At 43.4% G+C, this 25033-nt stretch overlaps 1 protein-coding gene across 1 annotated transcript; it reads left to right on the top strand.

Moving 5' to 3' along the window:
- Positions 1-1603: 1603 nt before the first annotated feature.
- On the top strand, positions 1604-25033 carry LOC310936364 (stereocilin; the record flags this gene model as incomplete). The annotated part of the gene is made up of 29 exons (XM_083900414.1): positions 1604-1703; positions 1791-2924; positions 4071-4095; positions 4186-4750; positions 6186-7073; positions 7154-7216; positions 7321-7446; positions 9020-9186; positions 9289-9475; positions 10373-10488; positions 11362-11494; positions 12965-13141; positions 13329-13367; positions 13449-13625; positions 15352-15501; positions 15942-16000; positions 16143-16266; positions 17147-17229; positions 17313-17448; positions 18675-18865; positions 19434-19524; positions 19636-19807; positions 19906-20075; positions 20230-20385; positions 20497-20639; positions 22125-22273; positions 22499-22596; positions 24558-24705; positions 24910-25033. 29 exons carry the CDS (start codon positions 1604-1606, stop codon positions 24996-24998), a joined length of 5856 nt encoding a protein of 1951 aa, XP_083756540.1. The 3' UTR covers positions 24999-25033.

Below are 25033 nucleotides of genomic sequence, written 5' to 3'. Positions count from 1 at the left end.
TTGGTGCAGATCTGTGAGAAACAAAGATGTTCCCTTCAGTCTGTGTATAGATCAAGACAATAATTCATCTCAAATGATTTGAAAATTGCAGTATCGTACTTTGTCAGATAACAATAACAACAAATACTCAAATCTATACAGGAAAAAGGTAACGCAAACCAGGAAAACATATTTTAAGAATAGACAAAAGTGGAGATTCAAGGAGATAAATAAAGATCTAGTTTTGCGTCTGAGTAAAAGCTGAAGAAGCGCATTTATACGTTTAAGGCATTTAATTTACGTCAAAGTAAATATGCCACTTTTTAACCAGAGGTTAATTTTTCATCTGTAGTCCCTCTAGACGGTTTGATGGAAAAAACACTCGGACTGTAAAATTAATCATTTAAAATGTCGCATTGACGAAAAACAACAAATGTGTGAAACGCAGAAATACTTAATCTAATTAAAGTCTGAAATATCTACATTTTAATTGATATTATGACTGGTCAGAATCAAAGTGTCAAAACCTTGAGAGCGCTTTTTGGATTTTCTAAATTCCACTTTCTCTAAACCCTAGAGATATCTAAGAGTACGTTTTCTGAAATTATTATACAGGTTGACCCAAAACCCATGAAACATGAAGCCAAGTAAAACCTCATGCAGAGGCACAAATAAAGACACAGGTAAAAGAGCAGAGAGAGACGGGGAGGGTGGACAAGGAGAGTGAAAGGTGGAGAAAGTGGGAGTGATGGTGAAACAGAGAGGGCCACTCAGAGAGAGGTCAGCTCAGTGTGTGGTAACACCGAGCTGGCAATCGCTTAACAGGGATGCCTCAAGACATGAACGGATTGTAGCTGTTGGTGAGTTCTGATTAAATAATAAATTATCAGGAATATTTTTGTTTAATTTATGAAGGAAATTGACTCAATGAATAGGATTATTGTTAATGACAATGTGGTGTGCAGCCGATATGTTGTTTATTTGTGACGGGGACTGAAAGAACAGCAACTGTTTTAAAGTCTTTTAGCCCACACGAGACACGACCCCCCCCCCAAATCTTTGAATTATCATAAATTAAATTAAAGTACACATTAATGCAGTTTAAGATCCTTTTAACTTCTTATTCAACTAGGTGCAGTAATTAATGTGCTTGTCTTCAGTATTTGTTGCCCAGATTGGTGAAAGTCATCGTGTACGCTGATGACGGTCAGCTATTTGAATATGCTCCAATATGAGTGTGCAGCTAATAAAACGGTGCATTTCTTTAAGATTGGATATCGTACTGAATTTGTACATATTAATTTGCATTTCTTTGGTCACTTTTCAACCTTACATATGGATCTGCATTTAGTAGTTAAGTCTTCACTAATATATCATTTTTGAAAGTGAATAACTTAAGTGATGCTTGTTTGTAACAGTGCAGTGAAAGTGTAAGGTGATGTGGCAGCCAGTCATTAAGTTTTAATAGCCTTCTCTCCTCTAAGATACTTTACTCCTCGAGTCTGATCATTACCTAAATGAAAACAGCACAAACGTGAGTTTAAACACATGATTTTTTTTTTTGTGATTTTTGGCTGGAGAGAAATATGTGACACTGCTGTGTCACTTTGCATGTTGGCATGAGATGAAGATGGCAGAGAAGGGGCCAGCGATGGCCACTCTGAGATTCACCAGCATTGTCGTTTGTGCTGTCTTACTGGGACAAGGATGTCCTGAGAAGACGGGTGAGTGTTACACCAAAATATGTCACAACATACGGTAGAACATGTGTTCCTGTGTTGATGCTGTCCTGCACGTGTTCCCTTTCTCAGGAAGTGGGAAAGAGGACCAAAGAGATGCCTTTCTGAAAGACATCATATCAAAATGGAGTAAAGGAGGTGGTTGGAGTCCTCAGACAGCTCCTCCAGAAACAACCAAGGACCAATCCGTGCACCCGTGGGTGAGGAATATCATGGGGGGTCTTAAATCTCTGGGTCTTTTTCCCAGCAAGAGTATGGCGTCGCTGAACCAGCCGATAGACAGACACAGACTCTCAGGCTTTCTCTACAACATCTCCATGTATCTCCAAGAGATGGGTGCGGAGCTGGAGGAGGCGCCGGCAGACCCAGACGAGGAACAGCTCTGGGAGAAGGTGCTCCATTTCCTTCTCCAGTCTGAGGGCGGTGCCGCGCTGAACCAGTGGAACGGACGCGCACCACCGCGGCCCAGCCTCAAAGTGCAAGACTGGTTTTTGTCCCTGAGGGGAAGTCCTCACTGGGACTGGTTCCTGGGGCTGTTGCAGAGTCTGATCACTCTGTCAGAGCGTCAGCCGCACCGGCCTCTCTTGACTCTATTATCTCAGAACTGGAGGACTGTGAGCGCCGTGCTGGAGGCCGCCCTTCAAGCTCTGGTCAGTGGAACCTACGGTCAGGCCAGTGCGGGCCTTCAGGGCTTCATCTGTGCCCTGAAGGGTCGTAGTGACTGCGCCTTCAGTGTCAGCTGGCTCCAGCAGCTGCTGCGCTTCTTTGAGACGCGCAGCTGGAAGCCTGTGGTCAGCATACACCCAGCAGGACAAGGAGCTGAGCACAGTAAGGACTCCAGCGCGTTTGGACGTTTGAAGCCCTTCAGTTTGCCTCCTGAGGCCATGATGCAGGACGGGCTGTCTGGAAATGCGTCTGTGGAAGAGAAGATGGCCGCCCAGGATGATCCAGACTTTGTGCAAAGTCTACTGCTACAGGCGTTGTCACGGTCGCGTGGAGGAGAGCAAGGAGGCTACTTGGCGCAGCAAAATGTGGCTCTTGTCCAGAGTTTGGACGGGCTGAGGAGAGGCCTCCTGCACAGGGTGGGCAGCTCTGTGTACGGTAACCTGAGGAAGAAAGTGTCACTTGTTACCATGGCACTGCTTGATGATGTCAGCAGCTTAGTGGATGTGTCGCAGCCCAGTGCTCACGGCCGGTGCTCTGTTGGTGAGTTTGTGGGGCACTGGACCTCAGGAAACAGGTTTAAGGTTGTGGGTCATGTTTAGGTCACATGTGTTTGTTCAGACAGTTGCATAAAGGAAGCATCGGGTGATGAAGAAAGATTTCATATGGCCAATGCCTTTTAAAATGTTAAATGTTTCAGAGCATGCAGAATCACAGGGGCACTCAGGATGCCCGTTATGCCAGAGGGTTTCCTGTTATGTGGTAAATTTGCTGAATCACAGCAGGGGCCATGTGAGGAAAGAGAATCAACAGTATTTTCACTTTAAACATGAAGCTGCAGTGTGTCACTGTTAAATATAAAGAAATGTTTCTTACATTTAAACTGTTGGCCAATGAGTTCACACGCTTCTGATTTAGCCAGTCAGGTGCACATGACTCCCTATCTCTGTTTAGATCTGGCGTCACCCGGCGACACCCGGCGACACTCCTGCCACAGGAAGTGATTTTTTTTTTTTACGTCAAGACAAACGGAGGCAACGGCAACATTGTGCTAGTAGAGTGAGACGCACAGGTTAGCGTTTGAAGTGTCTACGAATAAGTCAGAAGTCCATGCTACCAGTCGTTCAGCAGTTTGACAGCATAAATGCTTCTTGCCTCCGTCTTTCTCTGCACTCCTGCTGTACACACGCAAACGCTGCTGATAGTTTTGCTTGACAGAGCCTGTTTTCAGATGGAAGTATGCAGCATACAATTAATGTTACATTGTTTTTGTTCACAAAGACCAAATTCAATATAAAAATATTTTAAACGTTTCATTATGACATTAAATCTGTTTGCGCGGCGTAAACGGTGTCAGTAATTTACTCGTTAAACTGGGGACTGTATTTTCAAAGCTCTCAGTTTGGCCCTGTGTTCACCTGAATTACACTGGAGGGAAAACAGTGACAGTGACTCACACTGCTTTAAAATCTTTATAATCATCTCAGGCCGTTGAAAGCACCTGTCGTTAGCTTGGCTAATCTCTTTATCCTCTCATTGATGCCAGTAACATTATATCGCAGCCATTGTTGGCTGAGCCACACTCCTAAATCAGGCTTATTTGTGAGCTGCAGTCTGCCATCTACTTTTTCCACCACTCTTTCACTTTGATTTTTCAGCTAATATTTGCTTTTATTTGTCTTTTTAAAGGTGACCTCAGACAGCTGATCTTATGGTAAGATGTTTTAGAAACGTTTCTCATCGATTTCACGTGTCTTTCATTGAATTGAAATCACATTTCCACCATCTGCTCATGCATATGTAGGGGGATAAGGCACAATGTGACGTGGAACACGCAGGCTTTAGGCGTTAGTTCCCACGGTCTCCCAAGCTCACTGCCGTTCCTGTCCTGCCCGTCCACTGAAGACCCAGAGCTTAGATCACAGCAAACACAGGCCCACTCATCTCCAAAAGCAGCTCGTTCTCCACTGACAGTTTCCAGACAAAACCGCCTCCTCGATCTCTCCAGTGCACCTCATCACCCCCAGCCACAAACGGAGAGCATCGATCAGCCGAAAGAGACAGAGTTCTCTACCACGACAGAAATCCTGGAGGCGGCGTGTAATGAATCCATCCCAGGCTTGACGGGCGTCTCCAACTTTACCGTGTACCTCTACTGCAAACTGTTCGACACGGAGAACGGGTCGGTCCATCCAGCAGGGGCTCAGATGGGGCTCGATTTGCACGCCACATGCTCTGACGCAGCTTGGTACCTGTCTGCGGCGGAGGACGATTTCCTTTGGGTGCACGTCTGCAGTGAGTTCTTTGCCCATGAATTCAACAACACCGTGTGTGCCAACTCCTCGTTCTGGCTGCAGAGAGCACATCAGGTAAGGGATTACTGGGAGTTTTCTGTCAACTCCTTCATAAATGTTTGTGGCGTGGCGGAGGATGACAAAAACGTGCTTGTTTTTGTCACTAATGGAGCACGACTACTGACTTTGCTGCATGTACTTCTGCAGCAAACTCAGTTTTTTTGTGTGAAAATAGAAGACTCACTCATGTTTTTGTGGTCCGCCTCAGTCTAAGTACAGGAGATAAAACTTGCGATGTTGACTTCTGCACTCATTGTGACGTCACAATGAGACATTCCTGGAATTCTTGTCTCGCGGAGCACCGTTTTGTTTCTAAAAAACGCAAGAGTGCAGGCGAGGGCAATAGTATCTGGAAGTGTTCTATTCTTGGCTCCACAGTGCAGCACAGAGTTCTACACAAACTTCCAGCCTCAGAGGATTTACGTGTCCAGTGGATACAGTTTATGTATAACAGCAATGTGCCGGCAAATGATGATGATGGCTTTTCCAAATGCTAACTGCTGTTAGCTCCTGTAGCCTCAGTGACGCTGATGTAGTTTCCTGTGTCTCATTTGCATTTAAAGTGACAGGCACTCAAAACCAAGCGTTCTGAACAGGGCTGTTTTGGCAGGGTGATTGAACTGCTATGGTGCTTCATCCTTAAGGTATTTTGACCAAAGCATGTCACAGACATGTTCATTATGACACCAGGGACCTAGGTTAACTTGGAGAAATAGGGTATAATATGTCTACTTTAACCAGTCACAGGGAAGGTTAGAGAGCAGCGATTCTGCCAGCTATTCTAAGCAGATGCACGCACAAGTCCCACTGGTGTAAAATTCCCTATTCCAGCATTAGCTACAACTGCCTCTGCTGCAAAGTAACCGAAACGGAGAGAGAAAAAAGTCTAAACGAGAGTCACTTAACGCAGTCACATGAATTATATATGGACAGAGCATTTCAGAGATGGAGAATTTGGAGAAGTCTGGTTGTGTTTCACTGCCTTAACGCTATTAATGTTTGGTCTGTATTTGCAGTAACTTTGTTTAGTGCTCCACAGATCCTGAGCATTGTCTCACCATGTCAGACTATTAAAAAAATACTTAGCGATGTCCACTCTTGCTTAAAAACAGGAAATTCTGAGGCAGCTTCTCTGTTTCTGAGACTGTGTCTCATCGTAGATCTGAGTCTGTCATCACAACTGTGGATCTGTCACTTGAGCTGAGCAAAGGTCAACTTGAGGTAACCTGTGAGGATGTTTTGTGGGCCAGATCCGGCCCCAGGGCCTTATGTTGCCAATGTGTGATATAGAGTGTCCAAATAGCCTCTGCATGTTTTTGGACTGCGGGGCAAATCCCACGCGAACCCTGGCTCAGGACAGTGAGCCACAATAGTATTTAAAGACCTGGGGATGCAGTTCTGCCAAACCACTGCTTTAACTACTTTTTCTACTTGTTTCATTATTTTTTAGGCTGCAGCGACAAAGGACTACAGTTTTTTTAACCAGACAAACATAGACGACCTGTGTGTGCAGCTGTCAGGTGAGGCAACAGGAAGCCCAGGACTCGACGAGAGTTGTTTGGCTCAGTTGGGCAGCAGGTCGCTCAGTGCCCAGGCCTTCACACACTGCTTCCTCCCAAACAACTCCGTCCTTATCTCGGCTTTGTGCGGCACTGATTCTCTGGACTCGCACAGACCCCTGTCAGAGCCCAGCTGGGCCGCAGAGTACTGCTCCAAAGTTCTCAACTTTTCCCATGCTGATAACATGGAGGAGGCCTGTCGGTACAGGGAGTGGGCTGTGCATCGTTTCACTAATGCCACTCTCCTGGAGCTCTGCGGGCACGCACATGGGCTGAAAGAGTACATGTGTCTAAACGTTACTCTGTACACTCAGCTGGTACGATCGGTGCCTCAGTTTGCCGAGTTCTGTGCTGATTTGCAGGCAGATCCCGAGGGCAGGAAGTGTTTCCTACAGAGATTTTTTGACATGCTCCCAGCACGGTATGAATTTGACACGTCGCAGCTGTGCGTCGACCCGGCTCCGCTTCTGGTCGATGTCCTGCACAAGCTCAGCGTGTGCGAGGTGGAGGGAAGTGAGCGTGAAAGGTTTTTAGTGGCGCTGGGATATGTTTTGCGCGTGTTGGACTTCATGGTGGGCCTGTCGTCGGGTCTTGATGAAGGGGAAAGAGAGGCGAGGCAAGGTTTGGGTCAGGCCATCCTCCTGTCCAGTCTCCTTGATAACACATCCTGGGCCACGCTGCAGCCAGAAGCCTCCATGAGCGTCCTTCACACTGTGGGAGTCTTTCTGCGCCGAGAGCAGAACACCTCTCTGAAAGAAGACCTCCTGAGCTGCTTCAGTGTAAGACACACACTCGCATACCCAAACAATCTCACCCACACAAACAGAGACTAACTTTATATATATATCATCTATATCAGCCTGTCTTGTGGGACCTGATCCAGCAGGACAACAACTCTTCAGCTCTCAGGGTTCTGATGCAGGTACCAGCCTCTGCAGCAACACACACATTTTTTATTATTATTATAATAATTCTCACAGCATATCAGCTCACTGAGTGTAACATCCAGTGACTTTATCTTCCCAGGAGTACCTCCAGATGCCGGGAGACAGCATTCGTACTCTTGTGATGTCTGCTGAAAAGGATGCAGTCAAGAGGTTTCTCTCCCATATGCATCGAAGTTGGAACCAGCTGCAAGTCGAAACCAGCCAGGTTTGTTTTTGAAACTCAAACAAAACAAGAAGTAAAAAAGGCTGCTCTTGGACCTGCCTAATTTTATTGATATGGCCCAAAGTCACAAACACAGTTTGCCTCGAAGGGTTTTACACTCTGTACAGCAAGTGACATCCTCTGTCCTCAGACACTCACATTGAGTGAGGAAAAAAAAAATGTTCAGCAGATTACAAACAAAACCTAATCATAATTTTACAAAGAGTGGAATAAATGTAGAGAAGTGTGGGAATTGTAACAGAAGCTAATGGAAGGAAAATGCTCCCGTTAGCTCCTGAAACGGCTTGCGTCTGTGTCAATAATAGAATGTTTTCCATGAAAAATGTCCCCAAAAGTTTAACAGAACTTTCCAGGATGTTTATAAAAGTTTGAGAAAATATGCATTTATCGGTGTATTTAGTAAAGCTCCCATGGATCCTTGAAATCCTTGAAAGTTTGTGAATTGGAAAGTTTTTGAAATTGTCATTGAATTATGTACAAAACAAAGTGAAGTTGGAATTTAGGTAAATGTCTCCCTTATTTGTTACGACGCCACCTACTGTTTCGTGCCCTGCATTGCCTGATGTGCGTAGACTAGGCCTACGCAGGACAATAATTATTAGTATAATAATTAGTGTCCAATGTCTCTCTCTCCGACCATTGACGTGAGATTCGTCGCAGAACAATGAGCGAGTAAAGTTAAGCAAGAGTGCAAATGACGATGTGATGCCTGGAAAATGAAAATTCCAACATCTTTGTCTCACCAAAGAAAAATGACAAAGACTGACTTTGACCAAGATCCCAAGAACAATCACTTGTCCAGATGAAGATCGTGCTGCAAATCAATGAAAGTGGACATCAATGGACGAAGCGGCTCTTAACAAGTTGCCCTCCCATCTTAAGCTGTGTCAGTACATTGGGTTCCTTGAATTTTAAAAAATTGGTCCTGGAAAATCCTTGAATTTAATGTCAAGCAAGGTGTGGGAACCCTGTATGAGTCAATCCACTGCTGTTAAGATGAACCAGGTTCACCATAAGATACAGCCACTGTGCAGTCAGTCAGTGTGTAAATGGTTATGATTAAGACAGGAACTGAGTCCCCCAGAGGTGGGAAGTGAAACCTTAACGTTCTGGTTGAAACACTCCACCACAGTCTATTATTGTAGTAAAATGTGGTTCTGTGGCTCTAGGTGGAGGCGTGTTGTGGTTTCCTGAACCGTCCCCACATTGCTCATTTCATCCGCTGTTTTTACAACGCGATGAATTTAATTTCACATGATGAACGTTCCACTTCCACCTCCCTCAGGTGTAAAACCTTCTGTTTCTCTACGTGTTTGCAAATCAAAAATGCACATTAAAAAGAGGCTGGTGGAAACAAGCCTACAAAGAAGAAGAAGAAAACAAAAAGCAGATTCCAGATACAATCACAAAAGACAGCCATGTTTTACAAAAATGTCAACCCTTTATCATCACAATATACACAGTTCTGAATTACAACAACGTCACTTCTCTCTCTCTTGTTGTTGACTCTAAATGATAGCAGTTACTGTTGTTTTTCTTTTGTATTCGCTCTCAGGCGTCTCAACAAGAGCTGCAAGCCATGGAAACGATGACCGCTGCTTTCATCCACAAGTTCCCGCGCGTCACCCCGGAGCTGTTTGTGGACTTGTCTCAGTTCATTCCCTTCATGTCCGTCTCTGACATCATGAGTTTCCCGACCTCTCTCATAATCAACGACAGCGTGTGAGTAGTCGTCCTGGTCCACGTGTGACATGTTTCGTTAATTGTTTAGTTTCGTGTGTGTGTGCTGTCTGATGCTAACGATGTGCCTCTGTCGGTCTTTAGACTGACCGCCATCCGTGACCACAGCTCGGGGATGAAGTCGCTGCAGAAAAGGGCCTTTGTAAAGAGACTCCTGCAGTCCAGTGTGGTGGGTGATGTCCCGACGTGGCCACCGTACTTTCTCAGTTCCATCCTCCCTCTCCTGCCGTACCTCCCAGTTAGTCGTTTTCAGCAACTGACATCACAACAGGTGAGAGGCCTTTATGCTGTTGCATTCACAGTCACACAAACACTACGCTACGTTTACTGTTAATTGAGCTTCTGTCTTATTTGTTTCACAGTAAATCAGTCAGTTTTTACACTACCGTTCAAAGGTTTGGGGTCACCTATACAATTTTTTTTGTTTTCCATTAAAAGTCACACTTTTATCATCAAAAGAGTTGCAAAATGAACTGAAAATATAGTCAAGACATTGACAAGATAAGAAATAATGATTTTTATTCGAAATAATAATTTTGCTTATCGTCAAAGAACCAGCAAAACTGTTTTCAGCTGTGCTACCATCATTGCACAAGGGTTTTCTAATCATCCAATAGCCTTCTAATGCGATTAGCAAACACAATGTACCATTAGAACACTAGAAATGGGCCTCTATGCACCTAAGAACCAGACGTTTGCAGCTAGAATAGTCGTTTACCACATTACCAATGTAAAGAGTGTATTTATGATTAGTTTAATGTTATATTCATTGAAAAAAAGAGCTTTTCCTTAAAAAATAAGAAATTCCTAAGTGACCCCAAACCTTTGAACAGTAGTGTATCTGTGGACATGTTGCATGTCGCTGAGTAGAGCGTCGTTACAGGCTGGTATTTCCCGGGATACGTTTGCGTCCATAGTTTTTCCGACTTATAAAGTGAAACCAGGTTAAATCAGAGGTCACTCCCAGTTCTGACTTCCAATGTAAATGGAACACACCATAACTTCTGTGATGTCAGAGTTTGTAGAATATCACCGTCTCCAAACATGAAACATCACCTCACTAGAAACTTAGTGTTGGTTTGCTCTTGTTCTGTGCCTCCTTTTTCATATATAGTTGATGCATTTTGTTTCCAGCTTATTCAAATGATTAATCTCTTGTCTTTCTCAGCTTGCTCCTCTGGTGGAGTTGCTAGGCAACGGCAGTCTGGATGGTGTAAGGGGGCGCCATGTGCTTCGCACCCTCCTCAACAAGAAGAAGAATCTAACCAGTGATAACATACTGAGGTGGGGGCCCAGACTGGAAAAAGTGGATGATTCAAGTGCTTGTTTCTGTCTCTTGCATTCATTGGTTAGCGTTGACGGCTACAGTTAAGGCTGATTTATTGTCGTCTTCGCTCGCAAAGAGAGATACATCTGTTTGGAGCGATGGAACCGTCACTGCCCATTTACTGGTTTGTTAAGCAGTGAATCCACCAGACGACAGGGCACACTTGAGAGTTTCTGACTATAATAACACATAAGGAGGTGATGGAGAGCCTATAGCCAAATGGAAGGGAAATTGTGCTTGTAAATGGAGGGTTGTTGGTTCAAATCCCTACCAGGTCAAGGGCTTAGGTTCCTTTGTTATTTAGACACTCTAGATTGGGGGAGCCACGTCCAGTGTACTCTTTTGTGCTTTTCCATTACATAGTCGACTCTACACAGTTTATTTTGCTATAGTCATCGCAGGGCGGCTGCATGAAACTGCTGTGACTTCGTTTTACACACGACACAAACACACAAACAAGTGACTTACAAAGCAGTTGTTTTCAGTGCAACTGAATCATTAGAATCAGTTCATTAAAAAGATTTGTTCACAGAATCAGTCAGTACTTCCTGTGATGACCGGTGCACAGACTCTGACGTCTGACACAGTCACTGAGCTGAAATAAATGGCCTTGTGCCCCTTTTGCTTGAAATATTGACTTCACTGTCTCACTGATTTTTGGTGGCTCTAAGCTTTAAAAAGACTTTTGTGTAATGCTGCTTTAGGTATGCAACTGATACGTGTCTTTATCTCTGTTTTATGCTTTTACTTTATTGTTATGATGATATTTACACATTTACAGATCTCTGTTTGAAGTTGTTTGATGAGTAAAGGGACGCTGTCTCCTGCAGGTTAGGAGTCCTCGCCTGTTACCTGGATCCAGGAGACCTGGGTTCATATGTGCTGGACTCGGCTGTGTCCTCTGCTCTGTGGCAGCAGCTGGCTCAGTGTATGTCAAAGGGCTTCATCAGTGACAGCGGGCGAGTGAGTGACATGGGTTCACACACACACACACTGATATTTTTGCACTGAAGTCCAGGACTCAGGTGCGAGCACTGACTAAACTGGGGATGGGACGAGTTGAAGATGACGACACTGCGTTGAGCAGTATTGAGATACTGAGACAACTGATTTGTCTACTTAACTACAGGCTCACTTAATAAACTCTTATGCCTGCTTAATTTAACGATATTTTAAAGCGGACCTAGACTGGAAGTTCCAATTAACACTGTTTTTTAGTGTGTATCTGCGTCATTACCTTGTTTACAAAGCCCTGAAGTTTTGAAACAAACAGTTCAGCCATTGATGAAAATGCTGTGTTTTATTGTAATCTCGGGCTCAGCGAGATCTCTGAAAAAACCCAGTCCGGTTACGTAAGCAGCGGTTCTCCTGAACAGCAGATCCTCCTGCTCCGGGCACATCCGGTTGCGTACATTGAACCGCAGAAGAAGAAGAACGTCTGTTGTGGAGGTGTTTCATGAGCGACAGTGTCTTCTGACTCTGGGTCAAAGTCGTAAAAGGGACTGCGGCAGGGAGTCGTGATGAAGCTATTTTTAAACATTGTTAAAACAATGTTTTGATAATGAGTAGCAGTGCATCCACCGTTCCAGAGGGGGGAGCTCATTATGTCAGTTCCGGGTATTGGCCAATCACAAGAGAGTTGGGAAGGCTCTACGCTGGCCGGCCAATCATAACACAATCTGTCTTCTGGGGATGAGATTTCAGTCTGAAATATCGTGGCTGCGGAACAGCATTAGAAAAGACAGAATTCTATTGGCTTGTTTACAGCAACTAGGAGGTTTTTGACCATAAAACAAGTTAATGTATGTAAGTAGACACCCATAACTAACATATAATGTGCAACAGGACCACTCTTTGTGAGCTTTAAGAATCGGTTAATTTTTTCAAGCTTGTAAACCACTCATTCACTCACTGCACCAAAGTCCATAGAGAAAATCCACGATTTTACATCACAGCACACAGAAGAGTTTTTCTTCCACAGCTGCCTCCATCCATATGTTCAAGTATATTATTTTGTGACTGCAGAGTTCAAAATCTTTTATCAGGATCCACCTTAAAGTGACAGTGCAAACTGGACCTGGACCAGCAGTCCCCGTCTCCCTGCGAGCTAAAAACGCCGATTTTCCTCATGAAGTTTGGTGCTGGAGAGTGAGCAGTGAGCAAGGCTGTAGAATTAATGAGGTGATTCTTTTAATAAGGTGCCATGTTTTCAGACAGAACAAGCTTCTGTGTCAGGCTGGTTATCTGTGATGGCAAAATGAATTCTGACAACGTGTTACTATCTCATACATTACAATGACAATTGTGCCAGTTCTTCTTTATTCACATGTTCTGCTCCTGTCTTGAACTCAGGTGATGGGGCTTTAAACCACCATGTGTTGTGTTGTCACCGCAGTGTCTGACTAACTCCGTGTAACTGTGTCTCATGAACAGTTGTCCTCATGGTTGACGCCAGCTCTTCAAACCCTGAATGTCAGCTCCACGGCTGAGCTCTCTGCTCTCAGTGCTCTGCTGCCTCAGCTCGGAGCTCCCTTCCTGCTGTCTCTCCCCTCACGCCAGCTCCTGGAAATACTCTCACAGCCAGGATTACACAGATACTCCCCAGCACAGGTCAGCACACAGTCCAGTCTTCCTCTCACATGTTGCGTCTTTGTTGAATTTGTCCTTCCCTCTTCCGGCCAAAGGCTTATGTGGAGATACAGTTAATCAGCTGCCAAGGGATAAACACACGTTATGACGGATAAGTGAAGATGTGTATTTTGTGAGCAGGATTAGTAATTTGTAATCATTTCCACAGGCATTTCAGCTGCTCACTAAGCTTTCCAAGGACACAAATGTAAGCAGATATATTTAAAATAAAACATTTTCTTGATTCCGCACAGCTGCACGCTCACCTGCGTTTATTCCCCTCTGCCAGCTCACTGTGGAAAACCTGTGCAGACTGAAGCCGTTGCTCTCTGGACTCTCTCCTGCTGTGCTCAGAGACGTCCAGTGGTCAGAGATCAGTGAACCTGTCCACTGTCAGTGCTGGACGACGCTGTTGACCGAGCTGAAGCCTGGCCACAGAGCCATGCTGTATGATGTGATGCAGGAGGTACTGTAACAGTGCTTTTTTATTATTAAGCTCCTGTGTTGTTAGATGTGAGATTATAGAGGATGTGGACCATGTCCAGCCATTTTACTCTTGGGTGCATGGCAGCAAACTGTAATGGTGATGTAAAGACAACACCGTCCACACTTATATTATTGTTTTGGTCCCTGGGGTACAGTTTGTGCAGAAATATGACAAGATGATTTACATCACAATGAAGCCCAATCTCCTGTTATGTAACCAAAACAAGGAAATAGTATTTCTCCTGGTATCTATCACCAGCATCACTGCTGACTTGGGCAAAAATTGTAATATATATAAGGACAAATGTTCTCCCATACTTTCTATGTAGTGATTTTATGAAGCACATTTCAGGAAGCACAATAATCCCCCTCTAATCCAACAATAACAATTAAAATCAGTATTTGTTAATCCATGTTTCTAATTAGACAGAAATATACAACCATACAACCTCTTAAATGTGTCTCTTTTACATGATTAATTAAGCTTGATTATTAATGAATTAATCAGACAATTATTACTTACATTCCACTTTTGCTCTCAGAAACTTGATAAACCTTCCTAAACGTTTTATAACCTGCTTCTAGTAATATATTTTTTTACTTTATACATCATTTTTTTCAATTAAAAGGAAACCGACCATATCAGTATCCCTTGACTCCCAGTAAATTCCATCAACATTTGTGGAGTTATACTGCTCACAAACAAAAATGTGCTTTCCTGAAGACCCTCTGTGATTAAAGGAGACATATTATGCAAAATCAACTTTTGAATAATTGTAATACTTATATTTGGGACTCTGGAGGCCCAGTGGCAAAGTGTGAAAAAAGATGACTCACTCATGTTTTTGTGGTCATCCTCAGTCTAAGTACAGGAGATAAAACACGCGATGTTGACTTCTGCACTCATTGCTACGTCACAATGACACATTCCTGGAGTTGTTGTCTCGTGGAGCTCCACTTTGTCCCTAAAAAAAATGCAAGAGTGCAGGTGAGGGCAATAATACCCGGAAGAGCGGAAGTCCGCTAAGTGTTCGATTCTTGGCTGCACAGTGCAGCACAGAGTTCTACATTACACTACACTTCCAGCCTCTGTGGATTTAACTAACTAATTAAACTAACTGTTGTTAGCTGCCGGAGCCTCAGTGACACTGATGTAGTTTCCTGTGTTTCATTTGCATTTAAAGAGACAACACACGCTGCTTGTTGAGCTCAGTAACTGCAGAGTGATACGTGCTTTCACGTGAGAGTCTCCAAACACCACAAAAAGTCGGCAGATTTAGCGACAAAGTCACCGTGTTGGCAACACTGCTCTGTCAGAGATGCGCACAACTCGCAAGCTGTGACAGCGATTGGCGAGGCGTGCGACAGATGACGGACAGGTAGCTCGGCCAATTATTTTATTCGGTCCGAATATTTTAATTGGTCATACTTTTATCATAATAATATGAGAATTAAATAATAATGAGTTTCAAAACCTGGTGGGTTTATCTTACGTTTTAGAGTGCCATACGCTTATTAGGAGCATTTTAAGATTACCAAAGAAAAGTGTGAAAATGCAAGAAAAGTAAGTATAGCTTTAAGGTGTTTTGACCAAAGCATGTCACAGACATGTTCATTAGGACACCAGGGAACTAGGTTAACTTGATAAGGTTTAATATGTCTACTTTAAAAGGCCACTTGTTCCTGTTATGGTCGTGTGTTTTCAGGTTGTACTTGGAAACCTGCACAACCTCACGCTGCAGCGAAACTGTCTTCTAACATTTGTGCCTCTGAGGACACTGAGAGACGCCACAGATGGAGAAACAATCCTGAGACAAATTAGCCTGTACCGGGACGCTCTCTGGTCACAACAGCAGGTGCACATTATTTTCCCCTTTCTTAACTTTCTTTGTGTGTGCTTTCAAACGTCGTTGTAACACGACAACAATAGGTAGCTTGTTCTCTGACTGAAGGAAGAAATTGCTACCAGCTCCTCTCTTAGTCCTCTTTAATCTCAAACTCATTAGTTATGCTTCACATGAGCCTTTCAGAATATTATTACTCCATAGGCATCAGCCACCATCAGGCTAATTAGTTTGGATGTCGTACAATGGTGCAGAGGAGTGTAGCATGAATTAATAATGGCTACCTGAAAGGGATTTTTTCACGGCCAAGAGTGTGTTGACCTGCTTTCACCACCTGTGCTCAGCCGAATGTACACTCTTGAGTCAAATCAATAAAAGTTCTCCTTTTCACTCTGTCATGACATTGAAGCGTACTTTCACACATTGTGCATACTTTTCTTTTTTCTTTCCAGGCTCAGCTTCTGTTTAGAAAAATCCACGACTTTAAGAATGTAACCAGCAAGTCAGTGCGGTAAGTTTGTACCTATATTGAATTAAATTACAGTAGTTATGATATGTGTGGTAGAGCGAGTTGTCTGTCAACTCTCATGGTCATGGTTTCGGTTCCCAGTCCCCAAAAAAAAGTGAAATAAGAACCTCTCTTTTTCTTTCAGGGCTCTGGGTCAAATCGCCGGAGGAATGAGCTGCGACTTTTTGAGGCTTTGGAACAACGACACAGATTTTGCCGAGTTACTTCAGTTTGTTAGTGACCTACCTGGAACCATGAGGCCTGCTCTGGTGAGAAGCAAACGCATCACACCGTGATTGTAATTTCTTACATTGATTTTCTAACATGTGTGGCCACACGGTTGGTAAAGTGGTTAGCACTTTGCAGCAAGAAGACCCGGTCAGAACAAGGGCCTTTCTGCATGGAGTTTGCATGTTCATGCAGACATGCAAACTGTTCTTTCCTCCAAAAACATGCAGATTTGGGGATAAGGTCAATTGGGCACTCTAAATTGACCATAGTTATGAGTGTGAGAGTGGGTGATTGTTTGTCTCTATATGTGTCCTTGCGATGGACTGGCGCCTTGTCCAGTGTGTGCCTCTTTCTCGCTTCAGCCCCCCGTGACCTTCATGTGGAGGATAAAGCGGTAGAAAATGGATGGATGGATTTGCTATGAGCAGCATGAAAGGAATATTCAGTCAGGATGACATTCTAGTCATAATTAGACCATTAGTTGGAACAAATGGAAGTACAGTTATCGGTTAGTGGAATAAGACACAACTCCTTATATGGACATCCTGGGAGTGTGTTTTTATAGGTCACATCTTCTTTAAAAAAATTAGTGTTTTCTTCTTATACTTTTTGTTCAGGTGTATTTACAAACTAAAGAAAATAAACCATTTCATCAGATTGCCTATAGATTGTGCTAAAAAAAAAGGATTGCAGTGTGAGGCAGCATTCACGTAGCAAGTATTGAGTATATGAGGGAGGAGTGTTACTTCAATGAACAGTCTTGGTGAGACAGTGGCTGTGATTGGAGTGGAACACGATGAATAGATTGTGGTCCATGTCCTGAACTCGCACACATCTACATTTGCTGTAACAAATAGAAAAAACAAAAAAACATGTTTAATACTAACAAGGTCAGATGTGTTATGGCTGTGTTACCAGCGCAAATGCATCATTGAGGAAATGAGGAGACAGCCCGCGCTGGACCTCACTGTTTTGGACTCTGGGTTTGCCGCGACATTACCGTGAGTATAATCTTTCACTCTTGAGCCTTTCACAGTCTGCACCGAGATTGCTAAAAATCGACGCCACCTGTTCTTTTTCCCAGCGTGACGATGATGGAGAACTTCTCTAATGCATCCTTCAGAGCCATTCTGGACCACATCCAGGCACATTTTGCCGAATTCCTCAAACTGCCCCATTACAAGCAGACAAATTTAGCTGAGAAGGCCAAGGCTGAGCTGGTAAGACATGAACTACATTTACTACATAACACCCTTGGTTATAAGCAGAGAAGTTCCATCGGTAACCAGTTGATGCGTGTGATTTGTAATCGTTCAAATAAAATAAGTTGTTTTATGTTAACACATTTGAACCACTTGGAGTGATTTCACTGGCATACCTGTCTGTCATTAACCAGCATGGCTACGGCGCACACTCCTATGTTCTAAAAGCGCCCTAGTGGGGCAGATTGCTGAAAAAATCTGTCACTTGGTGATACAAGCACCATACTTGACCTCACTCAAAATAAGACAAACCAACAGAGCTTGACCACAGCATTTCAATTAATGATCATGGACATTGCCATTAAACTTAATATAATATCTGTTCAGACAGCTTCTGAAAACGCAAATTTTGAGTCACGGAATAGCCGCCATCTTGAAAACGGGCGGCCATATTGGAATTCAATTGACACCATTGAGTTTTTCCAGTCAGAATACAATAATTTTGATGTTTGGATCATTAACACATTTCTGTCCGTCAAGGCCATCTTGAAAACTGGCAGCCATGTTGGATTTTCAGCTGGATAACATACTTCTTATGTCCTTAATCCTAGTGGATTCTTATGGCCCCACTAAGATGGGGCCGATTTTTACAGACATTTTACCTGACAATTCTCAAAATCAAAGTACAATAAATGGCCTACCCGATTAAAACATCAAAACATGAAGTGTGTGACCACGTGGGCGACACTGACACAAAATGGTGGGGTGTTCAATCATGGACTTTGGCAGATGGCAACGGTTTTTGATACGCAGATCACGGCAGAAATCTGCAAACTCGTGCGACTCGGGAAGTTTGAATGCGGCCGTGGTCCATGGAACCTCATTTCTGAAGAACTGGTTAAGTTTAGGGCTATGGTTTGAATTGTGGTTAGGTTAAGGACTTTGGACATGCCTGGGTTAAGGTTTGGGTTAGGCATTAACTGCATAGCTAAGGGATAACGCAATGAATGATTGGAAGTCGGTGCAGTGTCCTAAGAAGAGTAGCTGTGCAAACCTGTGTGTGTGTGTGTGTTCTTCCTTCTGTTGAAACCAGCAAATGTCAGGAGAGAAACGGATGGGGAGAGATTCAGGCGGCAGGCTGCCTCATTCTCTCAGCTTTTCACACAAGTGCAGTCATGTTGGTGTGAAATCCTTGTCATCCAGGCTCACTGTGTGCATGTGATGCTCTGCACGCCTCTTCTCAGGCTGACGCGGAGATTGACGGCACCATGCTGGACATCCTGGGGCCCTTACTGCCTTTCTTGGATCGTGACAGTTTGTCTCAGGTGGACAGAGGTGCTGTGGCTCTGCGACTGGAGGAGATGAGACGTTTCTGCCTTCCTGAAGAGGCTCTCGGAGATATCGGTGCCCTACTCACTCACAAAGACTTGCTTGGGTAAAGGAAACGCCACAGGGTTTGAGACATGGGTTGATATGGCAAACATAGCTGGAAACAAACGTTATATATCTTTGTATGACTATAATTTGAATTATACACATACGGTATGATATGCAACATTTTTATAAATGACAGTTTCAATAGTCAGCATTATAGTTGAGTCACAAAACCTTGAGTCAGAGTCTGAGTCATCGAGGTTCAATCTGCTGAGTCAAGTCCAAGATGACGGCCACTACTCCTCTGGGAACTGACATACAAATAAAAAACGTGACACAGTTGCCACTTTTTCAAATAACTGTGTTACTGGAATTCTGTAGAACAGTTGTTAATGCTAATGTGTGCATTTAAGAATGTCTTCCCAGACATTGTAACACATGACGGTGACATTAATGTCACAGTATTGCAGCATTAATATAACAATATACTGTGTGCATGCATTGTTAGCTAAAGCCACACATTGGTATTGGTTTAACAGAAGTTCACCGTCTTGACTGTAAGACATGGGTTATTTATGAAACAACACAAACAAACAGCAGTAATGGACGGATATGTTTACCTTCCTTAGGGATCCGTCCAAATGGCAAGTTGGAGATGTTGAACATTTGGGCAGGTTGGTGTTTTCACTCTCAACAAAGCAGATTAACGCCATCCCACTGGTAAGCACCTGAAAGCACCATCTCATGCCTACACTGTGTTTAACCTGCGTGTATGTTGGCCAGTTTTCTGAGATTCATTTTCTGGAAACATCATGTGTTCCTCCTTTGCAGACGGTGCTGAATAAAGACACGGTGGAACAGGTCCTGATGGGTCAAAGGAACTGGGAGAACAGTGCGGTGGGTGGAGTGTGTGTCAGTCAGTGTATGGACCAGCATCACCAGAGACAGCAGACTCAGAGTCTCGTCAGAGGCATTGTCAAAGCACGGAGCAGGAGGGCAAAAGGTCCAGCACCTACAGTACTTCCCGCAAAATGTTGACCCTCACTGTAGATGGAAAAGTGTAATTCCTGAAACTGAATCCACTCACATCTCGTTGACCAGTGCCAGTTCCGAGCTGTGCAGACATCAGAGGGACGTTGCCTTCAGCTTGGACGTCCACTCAGCTCAGTCGTATATCGCAGGAGGATCTGAAACAGTGTGTGGAGGTTCTTGGTCAGGATGCTTCGCTGAGCTCTGAGCAGCGACGCTCGCTCTGGATGAAACTCAGACAGGTCAGTTTGATCTGGTGCCTTCCAAGGTACATGCCTCAAGTTTAGAAAGGCTCATCTCACGATAGTTTGTTATATTTGCTGTGACTTTCACTCCACAAACTTACCTCCCAGTAAAGGTGACATGATCTGAGATACAAGTGTTTTCCTGATTCAGTCTTTCAGTCCAGTCAGAGAACTGGGACCAGACCAGGTCTTGGCTCTGGGCTCAGTGGTAACGGAGATGGGAGAACGAGAACTGCAGGACGCAAATCTCTCTGACCCGGGTGTGTTGACACATCTGGGAACACTGATGGACTGGAGCCAGAAAAAGGTCTCACTGGGTTTTTGAAGTTTTCATCCTGACATAAAGAGGACAATGACAAAGTTAACCTGAATACTGTGTTGTTAACTTCACTGTTTGACCTTTTTTTTTTTTTTTTAGATGAGAGCTGTGGTTTTAGGTGTGATGCGGAGACGCAAGCTAAGGGTGGAAGAGATGACTTTTGTCGATCTGGTGACATTTGGTCATCTGATCTGTGGTCTGTATCCATCCGAGATGAAAAGACTGAGTCCAAATAGCCTCAGGTCAGTCAAATACTAATAATATAATAATAATAATTTTATTCCCCACAATGGGGAGCTGTACAGCACCAAAGACATTCAAATTAAAACTAATAAAAAATAAATGTGCATTTTAACATCTGCACAGATGGTTTAATATAATAAGGAGAATATATAAATTGTGCCAAATGTGTGTGATTAGAAATCATTTCTGATTATCCACAATCCTTCCTTAAAAGTACACTGGGTAAGCTGAATATCCCTCACCTCACCCTTCCCTTCTCTTTCAAGTGTGTTTGTTAAACTATGGAGCCTGCACGTGGCATCAAAACTCAAAAGATGTTTAGTTTGTCCATTGTGGGCAACTGTAAAAAGGTGGTCCAAAATGGCCACCTACTTAGAGCTGACCCCAGCTCATGCTGGGGACCGGGGGTAATGGAAAAACAATAATTTTCAAGTATAATTATTTTTTTCTTAAATTTCTGCCAAATGGAAACAGTGGATCTCTGTTTGCTTGCAAGTGAACCCTGGTGTGGTTCACTTACAGTGGGAAATTAATGCAAACGGACTATCCGTGTGGGTCGATCACTGTTGGGCAGCTTCTTGTGACAAAGCAATTAGGTTCGAACACCAAAGTCAAAACAGAAACCCCAAGACTGCATACATTTGGTGTTGCTCCATTGTTTGTTTATGTGGTGAACAAGCCACAAGCTGAAGGGGATGGATTTTCAGTCCTGTCCAATCGATGAGTTGGGTTTTCTTCTTCCTCGTGCATTTTTTCCTTCTTTGTCAGGGCTCATTTTGGGCAACACCGCCCCAAATGAGCAGCTGTTTTAACTGTGCGACATTGTCCAGGCGGTTTGGTCCGCTTACAAAAGTGCAGCGTGAAAGTGAACCAAACCAAACTAAGGTGTGAAAGCGCCCTTAGGATATTACATTGGAAAGGTCCAGAAGGCGAGATCAGCTCGCATGAATTGAATGCCAGATTGTTGTGGGATGTATGCGTAACTGGATCAATTATGCTACTTTCTGAGACCATTTAACACGGAAAGTATGGAGAGGTCCGTAGGCAACTGATCCATCATTTGTGAGCACTTTGAGGACATTGCCAAACTCAAATGGCTCTCAGTAGAGACAATAACTCTGCCACAGCCCAACAGTTTTGCTAAATTCAATCAGGTCTTATAGCGAAGCCAAGTGCTGGATCTGCCCCCTTAACCAGATATGCACTAAAATTTTAGGGGTTCTTTCTTGGCCTGTACTCCATTCAAGTTCTTTTTCCTTTGAAACATAACCTCCTTATTTGAGGCAATTATCTAATATGCAGTACTGCAAACAGGGGAATGATGCAGAATAAAAATGGCTTGTATATGTAGAGGCATTAACTGATATCACAAACATCTGCTGACAGATTTCCTGTGTGCATTTCTTAGCAGCATCATCCTCTAAAATCTTTTTGCGTACCCTCACTATAAAGCAGTATAAAGTCCAACTGTCTTTCCTCTGCAGTGTGGCCATCTTCTTCTTACGGGAGATTTCCCTGTCTTGCACTGACCAGCAGATGGAAGCACTGACAGGTTGTTTGTCCAGACCAGAGGCCTTTGGGCCAGTCAGTGCTTGGGCACCAGAGGTTTTCACTGAAATTGGAACACTGGCAGGTACAGTAACCTTTTTTTTTTTTTTTTTTTTTTAAGATCAACTATTTTTAAAATAGTTTTTCCAAAGGCTTTGGAGGGCAGTAAAAGCAGTAAAACGTGGCTCTTGGATGGATAGGTACAAATAAAAAAAGTATACCCCAGGGTGAGAAAGGGGAAGTTCTTTTGTCCTTTAGTCTGATTTGATTTAAGACTTTGTCGAAGTGCAGTGTTTGTCTTTCTGTCCAGCGGGTCTGGAGGATATAGTGCTGTCAGCTCTGGTACAAGAACAAGTGGAAGGAATCTCCCCCGCAGCCATTGCCCTGATGCCTCCAAAGAAGATGGCAGTGAGTTACACGCATTCATTATTTCTACCAGGCTCACCCACAACGCAGTGTTTAAAGGTGCAATATGGAAAGTTTTGCCTCACAATATCAAATATTGACAAATATTAAGTACAACTTTTTTGCGATGTATGTGAGCTGCTAATTGAGCTGCCGAATAATATGTTTTTCTCTTACAAGCCACTGCTTTGGTTGTCCATCCGACAGATGTATTTTACTGCTAAAAATCCCCATACCAGGAGTCTCAGACTTAAAGGTGCATTATGTAATAAATCTAAAGCAACTGGCCATAAAATCCTCCTAATATGTCACAGAGACTCAGGAATAATGTTCATATAACATACTGAACTCATCAACAACTACAGCACAGCCAAGATATTTGCATACATTTTTTTTTTTTTCAGACTGCAAATCATGTTTATGTTTTGAAATCATGTTTTGGCATGTGGCGCCACCTACCACCGTCAACCAATCATTGCAGTCAGTAGAATCTCAGCGACCGAGCAACCACGGGTTGCCAGTTATGTCAGAAAACGAAACATAAAAGACCTTGGTATTTTGAATTTGAATGTTTTGGCTACATTCTTACATATGGCACCTTTAAATGATTTGGTGAGTGTCTTGTCTGGTCAAAAGGGGGTGGCCAGTCTCGTAAAAAAAAGTGGGGAAAAAAAACATCTCTTCAGTCTGAGAGGGCAATATGAGCTTGAAAAATTGATCCATAAAGAACCAAAACAGAGTCAATTATAACTGAATGTGCTGTGTTGCAGCCCATGCTTTTATAATATGATAGTAAGTAGTGGGCTGCATGTGTTCAGCCCACTACTCTGGGTCACTGAGGTTACCAAACCAATTTTGAGTTCCAATTATTAGTGCTAAAGGTATTAAAATCAATAAAATGACAAGGGTGCCTACATTTATGCACATGCCTAATTTTGTTTAAATAATTCTTGCACACTTAAATCATATAAAGTTTATTTCACTCCTTAAATAGCACTGTGTTTGTCTCCTATATGATATATTTAACTGAAATTATTTATCCAAACAACCAATGAATTATGAAGGAAAATCCTGAAAATTTACAAGGGTAACAAAACTTTGCCCAAACCACCTTGTTGTCATTGGTTGGAGAAGTTATGTGGTAGCCTCCAAACAGCAAACAAACACTGTCTGACTTGCAATGATACTTTAATGTTGATGCCAGTTCTTCATCAAGAAAAATAAGCCCCTTTTCCACCTATGGTCCCGCCTCGCTTCGGCATGGTTTAGGTTGGTTTTCCACTACAAAACAGTACTTACTTAATGTGGGCGGAGTCACCACTGCACAGCTGCATGAAACTGCCCTGACTTCGTTTTACATGCGACACACACACAAACAAGTGACTCGTGACTAAAGCAGTTGTATTCAGTGTAACTGAATCATTACAATAACTGAATCATTACAATCAGTTAATTAAAACTGTTTGTTCAGTACTTCGTCCATGACCAGAGCTCAGACTCCGTCTGACGCAGCGGCAGGTTGTGATCAGCAGTGCTGTCACTAAATACACCAGACTCCTCTGGTAAATATGGAGATTTTAGACATTTCCCTGGTAATTGTTGGAGATTAACCCACGTTTATGGGTTGTTAAGTTTTTTTTAAACTGATCTACAGTTCACGCTCGCACTCACGCTCTTCCAGTGACAGCTCTCTGACCAATCAGTGGCTGGCAGTCTGACAACGTCGCACATAGTGTCGCCTCAGCTTGCTTGCCAGAGCAGGTACAAAAAAAAAAGTACCAGGTACTAACTAACACCAGTAGAAATGCAACTTAACTGTGCAGTTTGGATCCCGTTTGGATCGCAGGATTTTTAAAGAAAACAAATATGTCGTATGTATGAATTAAGGATACTGGATCCTCCACACAGATGAAGTTGTTTTTTTCTACTGGTGTTTGTATTTGTGTTGAATGTGTGTTTGACAGGTGGTGTTCAGTGCATTTCAGCTGTCATGGCTGACGGTGGAGCAGGCGTGGGCTGTCACCGAGGAGCAGTGGGCCGAGCTGGACACCGAGCAGAGACATGTTGTGGGACTGGCTCGGTATGAAGGAGACGTCCTGCTGGAGAAGAGAGGTGGGTTGTCTGGAGGGGAAGAGATAGTAATATCTCGTTGTAATAATGTCCTTTGGAATGGACCTGCACTCACTGCCTGATGTTTTAATAAGTATTTGTGAGCACATAGATATATTTATTGTTGCAATACCCGCCTCTGCAGGGCAACCAGCATGATTTTTATGTTGTGTTTATAAGGTGATAATAAACCTTGTGCCTCCACAGGAAGAAACATGGCTCCAGCGGCCCTGAACACACACAGCCATGCTCTCTGCTCACTGGCCCTGTGCCTCTTGTTGTGGAAACTAATTTAAAACACTGAAAAGATTTAACTGACCACTGACCTCCC

Source organism: Microchirus variegatus (genome assembly GCF_963457635.1).
Source record: "Microchirus variegatus genome assembly, chromosome: 14".
In the NCBI taxonomy this organism is placed as follows: domain Eukaryota; kingdom Metazoa; phylum Chordata; class Actinopteri; order Pleuronectiformes; family Soleidae; genus Microchirus; species Microchirus variegatus.
The sequence above is the reverse complement of the archived record's forward strand: the minus strand, read 5'-3'. Positions and strand labels throughout refer to the sequence as shown.